Source organism: Oncorhynchus gorbuscha, linkage group LG15 (genome assembly GCF_021184085.1).
Source record: "Oncorhynchus gorbuscha isolate QuinsamMale2020 ecotype Even-year linkage group LG15, OgorEven_v1.0, whole genome shotgun sequence".
NCBI classification, from domain to species: domain Eukaryota; kingdom Metazoa; phylum Chordata; class Actinopteri; order Salmoniformes; family Salmonidae; genus Oncorhynchus; species Oncorhynchus gorbuscha.
This window is the reverse complement of record NC_060187.1, coordinates 74,603,543-74,612,712: the sequence shown is the minus strand read 5'-3', so window position 1 is coordinate 74,612,712 and position 9,170 is coordinate 74,603,543. Positions and strand designations below refer to the sequence as shown.

Sequence of the window (9,170 nt, the reverse complement as noted above, 5' to 3'; positions counted from 1 at the left end):
GCTACGGGCGGTAATAATTTAGGCAGGTTAACTTCGCTTCCTAAGGCACAGGGACTATGGTGGTCTGCTTGACACGTGTAGGTATTACAGACTCAGTCAGCGACAGGTTGAAAATGTTAGTGAAAAATGTTAGCTTGTCCCCTATCATTATACAATGTGACAGAATAATCAACTCAACTCTGAACTATCCCTTCTAACCACAACCGAGAGAGAGAGAGAGAGGTAGAGAGACGGACAATTCTACAAGACTAACTTTTCACCAGCGATCAAGACGACACACTGAGCGTAAATACGTATATATATTGATTGCAATTGTTCCCGAATGAGTGAGCGTTTATGTGTAAAGGATTAGCATTTCAATTGTTATAATTATCACTCTGTAGTGACTTCTTAGTTGACCCCCACTTCCCCTTTTGTCTAACAAGCCGCCATGCCGGTTTAGCCCACAAGGGCACATACTCCTATCATTACATTTACCTTGTTTGTTTGTTTATTTATGCATTTCTGTGAATTACATAGTTAGTAATAAATAAATGATTTAAGACAATTGATGTATGGATGACTCATAATGAAGACTGGGTTCGTGCAGATAACCAACAATTTACGACGTTTAGAATGAGACTAACGTGAGGTAAAGTAAATAATTCATTAATTCGAAGACTAATTGATCAGATAAAATATCTGAAAAGTTATTTTAGGAAATTCTAACTTTGTAATCTGAATATTTTTCCTTGGTGCCCCGACTTCCTAGTAATTACGGTTACATGATTAATCAGTCTAATCGCGTAATAACTAATTACAGAGAATCTTTGATAAAAACTATCAGTTTTCAGTTAATGATAGTAAAGATACGACAGGTGCAACATCAGAGATGATGTTACAATGGTTCTAGACACCAACCCCACACATCCTGTGCCAGACATTGGCCCCAAATATAAATATCTTGTTGTTTTGTTCACTTCTAAGAACTTAAAAGGACATTTGTTGTTACTTAGTCTGCACCTTGCTAAAAAGGGAACTAGGGGAGAGAACAATCCCCCCCAAGGCCCAAGGAGGGGGTGACTGATGCACAGACATTGTGGAGACAAGTGATTGGTTCCCCATTACTCACGCCATCCCTTCACATGGTTTGCAATAGGTAAAGACAAATTTACATATGGAAACAACATTCCCTTCTGACCTCCTTTGCACTATTCTCTTTCTGATATTCTGCACAGCAACAGGGACATGTGATAGACAAGCCTGACTTCTCCCCTCTCTGGGTCCCAGGTGACTGAGGCTCATATGAGGGAGGAAGTGCAGTTGGCAACACCAGAATCAGAAGGGAGACAAGAGTTCAACAGTTCAATCACATAAGCATATTCTGCAGATAAGACATCTTCATTTTCTATGTAAACCATGGGGGGAGCAGTAGCATGACTGTTGAGGGGAGGGGGTGATCATTGGGGGAGCAGCAGCATGACTGTTGAGGGGTGGGGGGTGATCATGGGGGAGAGGCAGTAGCATGACTGTTGAGGGAGGGTGACCATGGGGGAGCAGTAGCATGACTGTTGAGGGAGGGGGACCATGGGGGAGCAGTAGCATGACTGTTGAGGGGGTGGGGGAATTGACCATGGGGGGAGCAGTAGCATGACTGTTGTGGGGGGGTGTGTGACCATGGGGGAAGCAGTAGCATGACTGTTGAGGGGGAATGACCATGGGGGAAGCAGCAGTGTGACTGTTGAGGGGGGGGGGGAATGACCGTGGGGGAGCAGCAGCATAACTGTTGAGGGGGATGACCGTGGGGGGAGCAGCAGCATGACTGTTGAGGGGGATGACCGTGGGGGGGGAGCAGCAGCATGACTGTTGAGGGGGATGACCGTGGGGTGGAGCAGCAGCATGACTGTTGAGGGGGATGACCGTGGGGGGAGCAGCAGCATGACTGTTGAGGGGGATGACCGTGGGGTGGAGCAGCAGCATGACTGTTGAGGGGGGAATGACCGTGGGGGAGCAGCAGCATGACTGTTGGGGGGGGGGTGACCGTTTAGTGAAAACATGTAATATATGTTTTATATAAATAGCACTACATGCATATAATAACACTTGTTTGTTCATCACTGCCACAGTTGTTGTAGTTGTTGTATATAGTGCTGTTTTTGTTTATATATATTTGTTTTTCACTCAATGGTCATTTCTCCCACCCCCTCATTCTTTACTCTGCCTCCACCCCAATATATACACTACTGTTTAAAAGTTTGAGGTCACTTAGAAATATCCTTGTTTTTAAAAGAAAAACACCTTTTTCGTCCATTAAAATAACATAAAATTGATCACAAATACAGTGGAGACATTGTTAATGTTGTAAATGACTATTGTAGCTGGAAACGGCTGATTTTTAATGGAATATCTACATAGGCGTACAGAGGCCCATTATCAGCAACCATCACTCCTGTGTTCCAATGGCACGTTGTGTTAGCTAATCCAAGTTTAGGATTTTAAAAGGCTAATTGATCATTAGAAAACCCTTTTGCAATTATGTTAGCACAGCCGAAAACTCTTGTGCTGATTTAAAGAAGCAATAAAACTGGCCTGCTTTAGACTAGTTGAGTATCTGGAGCATCATCATTTGTGGGTTTGATTACAGGCTCAAAATGGTCAGAAACAAATAACTTTCTTCTGAAAATTGTCAGTTTATTCTTGTTCTGAGAATGGAAGGCAATTTGAAGCTGTTAAGGAGCTTTTTGGACCTAAACTTGCGGCTCGGGGGGGGGGGCTTCCTCTGACACTGCCAGTCTTTACATTTTTGCCAAGATGCTCCTGTACTGTCAGAGTGATTTTTGAAGTGGGGAGAACAGGGCAAGGCTTGGGTGGCTCGGGTCCATGATAATCTTCTTGTCCGTCCAAGTGTTGATGTTGTAGGTGTCCTGTAGGGCAAGCAGTGTGCACCAGTTATGTATTAGAATCCCAATGGTCACAGCTAGTCTTACTGGGGTCCGACAACATAGCGAAAAAGACATTACAGACAAATCCTTAACAATTTTACATACCATTAAAAAACATTAACATGTAGTGTGTGTGCCTCTATCTGTTACACGTACATGACAAGTAGGTCACAGAGAGGCGTTGTTCCGCGAGGTTTTGCTTTGTTTTTTGAAACTAGGTTTGCTGTTAAATTGTTCCACTGGATGTCATAAGGTGAATGCACCAATTTGTAAGTCGCTCTGGATAAGAGCGTCTGCTAAATGACTTAAATGTAAATGTAAATGTAAACCTAGCTAATTCTGACTCTCCTACCACATTGTATGTGTACTTATTTTAGCAAATGTTGTATACAACAATACAGTTAAAAGTCACACACAACGTAGGCTACAAACATATTACAATGGTTGCAGGCCAATCCTTTTACTTCATGTATGCTGGGTGTGCAGGCTTATGTTCTAGCCCAGCACTAACACACCTTATCAAACCTAATGAGTTGATAGTAATGTGTATTATTAATGTGTATTATTGCTGGGCTGGAATAGAAGTCTGCTCACCCAGTAGATCAGGGAGTGTTGCAAGGTTTTTTATGTATTTTTAATTACCTTTATTTAACGAAAATGTAATCAAACTATAATGTTTCTTATGGAAATAAGTGTTCAATAGGAAATTCTAGCAGGTGCGTCCTGTCTTCATGGCACGCGCAAACACAAATTTCCAAGACTGTACTAAAACCGATATTTCTTATTCGTTTTTGAAGTTACAAGCCTGAAACCTTGATCATAGACTGCTGACACCCTGTGGAAGCCATAGGAATTGCATCCAGGGAGCATTCACTTACCCTTCTAAGAGTATGGTCTCTCTCAAAAAAATTCTGGTTGGTTTTTCTTTGGACTTTCTCCTACCATATCTATTGGGTTATATTCTCCTACATTATTTTAACATTTCTACAAATGTCAAAGGGTTTTCTTTCCAATGGTACCAATTATATGCATATCCTGTCTTCAGGGACTGAGCAACAGGTAGTTTACTTTGGGTACGTCATTCAGGTGGAAATGGAGAAAAAAAAGAGGCCTAGCCCTAGAAGTTCTAAACTCTCTCTCATTTTTCTATCCGTGGGGACACCATATTCCAACTAATGGCCAAACTCAGGTCGTACTGCATTATTTCTGACTCATGCACCAATTGATGTTGTTACTCATTTGACCAGAGAAAGTGAAATATTCCTTGATATTAAATGAGACACAAGCTGCTAATAATAACAGCGCAAGCTTATCGGAACACTTTGCTATACTCATTCAATGCAGTTGCAGTACTGGTTGTAGGGGGAACGCACATTGTTTTTTACAAAAATGCTTGATGATCTAATAGGAATTCCTCTGAGATGGACCAGTAGATCGCTACCGACTGGTTTGTGACCACTGGCCTAGATAAATAATCATGTATCAAATGTCATAGAAAAAGTCATAATTAAAGCCTAATAATATTACAACCAAATAACATGTGCTGAGCCTGATGACACTTAAAAAAAAGAAATTCCACTAAGATGAGTTTCAATTGAAACAGGTGAATTTAACTTAGTAGACAAGCAAAACCATTGTCTATGGTGTTTAAGACAATATTGCTGCCGAGGGTTGTCATTTGGCCTAGAATAAACCATAAAACCATAACCATGTTGACTTCCTGACATTGCAGATAGTTTCAGTCTGTGACGTTTTAAAACTGGAATGGAAATTGAGGTGAAAGAACAGGATGTGATGTCATTGTGCTACATGTTCTATTGAAACTAAATAGGTGTTTGGTTGATGTGTGGTTATGTTCAACTCCCTGCATAAACACATTTTCACAACACTTGAGGTTTTATTTCCTTAACTATCAACGCTGGTTTTGTTTTGTACAAATATGAAAGTGGGTTTCAATTAAGACATCCAAACCACAAATATGGCAGCAAACTTTATAGTGTTGCACACAGTATAGATAGATACCTTCACCAAACTAGATAATAAAATAGGCTATATCCCACCACAATAAAAGCCATACTTTACAACACTCCACTTTCCTGTGGGTGGTGTGTTTATTAATGTGTTATTAGAACCATAGACTATCTCTCTGGTCATAGCTGTGACAGAACACATGCGTCTCTCTTGGTGACCCCTGGCTGGTATTATAAAATCAAGACAACTATCCCATCCTGTAGTCAGAGGGGAAGAACAGTGATTCAAGAAACAGTGTTTTGTGGGTCAGTTGTAATTTTATTACAGTTTTAATTAGCTTAATCAGATCTCCATTGCTCAGATTTCTTGCACATGAATTACATTCTACATAGCTCAGGACAATTGGCCAAATTAGTCAGTTGTCTGACCTCTTCTAGAGCAGAGTATGTCTTTGGTCAAGTTCTGAATGGATTTGAAGATCAGCTCCCTCATTCCAATCAGAGTATAGTCAAAACGGTGGGAGTTCACATTATATACAGTCAGTATCTGTCTGACATAGAGCAATATTTTGTTCAGTTGTGCTTGGCGCCACACCATGGACAATTTAGACTTTTTTATTTTTAAATTGAACATTTATTTAACTAGGCAAGTCAGTTAAGAACAAATTCTTATTTACAATGACGGCCTACCAGGGAACAGTGGGTTAAATGCATTTTTCAGGGGCAGAATGACAGATTTGAACCTTGTCAGCTCGGGGATTCGATCCAGCAACCTTTCGGTTACTGGCCCAACAATGCACTTAGACAGTGTAGGTCTACTGTATCTGAAATGCAGGTTAGACATTTAACCTCTTTACGGTGCCTTAAACAAGCTACTACATTTTTCATACAGTGAGAAAACATGACCCTCAATCCAATTGATAATTACTCAAATAAAAAATACATAATTACATCCAAAACACAGCATTGTAAAAGGCAATAATGCAGCATTTAAACTCTCCATATAATTGTTTATATTTTCTCTGGTGGGGAGAAAGGCCAACATAGAAGTATCTTAATCAAGAGAGGACATACAAATAGGTGTTCAGTCACTACAGTATACACCATTCTACATCTGCTAAATGCTGGTAGGAAAACCTTGAATCTTTGGGGAAACACAGGCAAGCTTATTCTCTTCTATGGTTTCAGTAGTATCGATACAAGGTTCAACTGACTTAAACTGTGAACGTACCATGTTTTCATTCACTAAACGGACCTGTACAAATTATACAAAGCCTATCTCAGCTATCTAATGATCTTGATGCAGTAACCACAACCTGTGATTCCTACAATCCAAAAGCAATACATGGAAAATTCAAATTTAGTTCAAGCATTTGAACTCCTCTTCCCCATATTCAAAGCAGTGTTTGAATAAAGAAACAGAACGGTTTGAGCTGATGAAGGTGAGTCAGCCACATCTCTCCTCTGATGTGATCAATAATTGACTCCCTCGTGTCGCCAGTGGTTTCATGGAGTACACAGCAGAACAACCTAGCCATGAGTTATAAATAAACTATGAACCTCTAAGGATGTGTCAGGAGTGGTGGTGTTTTACAAAGTGCTATTTTCAGAATTCTGAGAGTAGTGAAGGATGATTGGTTTTGGTTAGGATCCTCTGTAGTACAGTAGGCCAACAGTAGTTGGATTTGACACTGTAGATTACGAAGAAACCTCCTACTGTGTATGTGACCATCCAACACAGAGAACTCTCTCTGGTGCCAAAATCATGTAGTGGAAAATAAATTCAACATAAAACCCATCCAAGAGGCAACAATCAGCCATTGAAAAGTGGACAATCCCTTCTTATCTATATACAGTGAATGATATTGATCATAATAACGGTGACAGATACTTCAGTGAGACGCAACACTTCTCCCTAGTAGACTAACATTCAACTGGTGTTTATACAGCGTCTATATGTTCTGTATTGTATGTTCATCCTGCCTGAAACCGGCTATGTCCCTAATAAAGATTCAACTTGAATTTGAAGCAATAAACTGAAGATAACTCACTAAGGTGTGCTCGAGCAAATATTGTGGTCCCACCCAATCTGAGCAATAGTCCAGTCCTCGGCATACCTCCTTTACATGCAACTGTTACCCAATACCACCATGTTGCCAACATCACTATGTTCCCTAATGCTAAAGTCCATTGCACCAAAATAATGAATGACATCCCACTGTTCTCATTCAGACCTGCAAATAGTGAAAAGAGACATCCATTGTTAATAAACTACAGTGAGATGATGAGGAAGGTATTGGATATGTAGCTTGTCTACTGATTACCGGTTAGTCCTTGGGGTTCTACTAGGGGAGTGATGCCCTACCGAAGAAGAAATGGAGTCTCAACGTCTACCTAAAATACATTCAGTCAGAAGTTAACTGTATCGTCTTGTGCTGGTTTTTTACAACAGTCCGTTTTCAATCAGCCATGTTAGGAAAATGTTCTCGCTCTGAACAGCACAAGGTATTCTTTTTTTATTTTTTATTCCATTACACTGATGCAAAATCATTCTAGAAATGTCTATTTTGAAGATGTTTTTTTTTTCTAAAGATATTTACACTGTCTATTTTAATCTGTCACATTTCCATTTGATCAAAAGCAAAGACCAGGAACACAAAGACGGTAGCATCAAACACCAAATCTGCATGCTTTCATTAAAACAATAGACTTCTCATTACTTTGTTACCATTTTTTAGGTAGCAGTCATTCACTTAACGGAACATTTGGTACATTAGTTCAATTCTATAGTTCACATCCGCATAGAACAGGCTCTGGGTGCCAGTTGTGTCAGATGCCACAGACTGAAGGAGATGAGATTGGGCTTAATATCAAAAGATCACCAACCCATATTACCATGGATTGATAATATATGTGGGTGTAAGGAACAACTAAGTTAATCAAGCTTCAATACCTCACGTTCCCAACCTCCTCATCTCTGCTTAACCTTTACAACTGTGCCTGGCTTTGAAAGAAGATGTCCTACATTGACTCATGGAGGTGGGGTTGGCTTGGTGGTCATCACGTCAGAGTCATTGTAGCTTTAGATAGAGAACCAGTTTGTATGGAGATTTAAATCAGTTATACTATAATCAGACTATATTGTTTGTTCACATTTTCCACCATTTATCTGAAGTGGAATATAATGAATCAGAGCTGTAACACAAAAACAAAGAATAAACAGATGACACACACAACAAAGCAAAATGCAGTGTTCAACATTGAGTCAGTCAGTTTCTGACAAATATCAATCCAATTTGATTAAGAATAAGGGGGTCAACTCAAGCCATTCCAATGGCATTCCTATCCAAGCAGACAGAAGTGAATCTCTCCAAAGGAGATGATTGTTACACTGTGGCATTAATGTCCACCCCTTTATTCTAGACCAGAAGAGTAAGAGGATGGATCAGCTGGTAATACATCTCTGTTACTGGTTTACATTCCAAAACTGATGTGGGGACATGGTTGGTCAGAGGTTTGGGGCGTATACCGCCCTATTTGCTTGTCAAGTTACATTAAAGTGTTGGTCGTAATGATACATCTTAATACATCATAGGCGGTGTGACTGGGACCACCTCTAGGAGGGGAACAAGGAAAGGGAGCGCCTCGTGTGATTGGGCATGACCGGGAGGCCACACCCATCGCCTCAGTTCATTTGCTCAAAGAATTTGTAGGTGGGGTTTTCGTAGCCGTGGTTCTGCATCTTGTTTAGTTGGCGCTCCTCTGGGGTCAGCATGGGGTCAACCTGCTGTGAGACATGGCGGGTCAAAGGTTATACTGATACAGTACAAGTTAATGCTACGGTATAAGGAAGTGCTATCAGCAGGAAGGAGGGGGACACTAATGTGCTATAAGCATAAAGTGCCTCTCCTACCTTCCGCTGCAGGGAATACCTGCCTATGAAAAGCCAACTGACATTTACTCCTGAGGTATTGCTCTGCTGCGTCCTCTATTGCCACCATGATTATGATTTGACCTTGCTTGTCATTTATGAAAGTTTGAACTTCTTCCAAAATTATCTGGCCTTAATGGCCACCTGCATCTCCACCCGGTACAGCCAGAAGAGGGCTGACCACCTCTCAGAGCCTGATTCCTCTCTAGGTTTCTTCCTAGGTTCCTGCTTTTTAGGGAGTTTTTCCTAGCCTCTGTGCTTCTACAGCTGCATTGCTTTCGCTCTGGGGTTTTAGGCAAGGCATCTGTAAAGCACTGTGACAACTGCTGAAGTAAAAATGGCTTCATA

At 40.7% G+C, this 9,170-nt stretch overlaps 1 protein-coding gene across 2 annotated transcripts in view; it reads right to left on the bottom strand.

Annotated features, from left to right (window-relative positions):
* Positions 1 to 5,189: 5,189 nt before the first annotated feature.
* LOC123998003 (amyloid beta precursor like protein 1-like) overlaps positions 5,190 to 9,170 on the bottom strand; it is a 53,717-nt gene continuing 49,736 nt past the window's right edge. The window contains exon 17 of one of the 2 annotated variants that reach the window (XM_046302805.1): positions 5,190 to 8,675. In XM_046302805.1, coding sequence (XP_046158761.1) covers positions 8,577 to 8,675 — 99 coding nt within the window. In that variant the 3' untranslated portion in view covers positions 5,190 to 8,576. Of the gene's footprint in view, positions 8,679 to 9,170 lie in introns of both variants that reach the window. The other variant, XM_046302804.1, reaches the window with a different exon arrangement.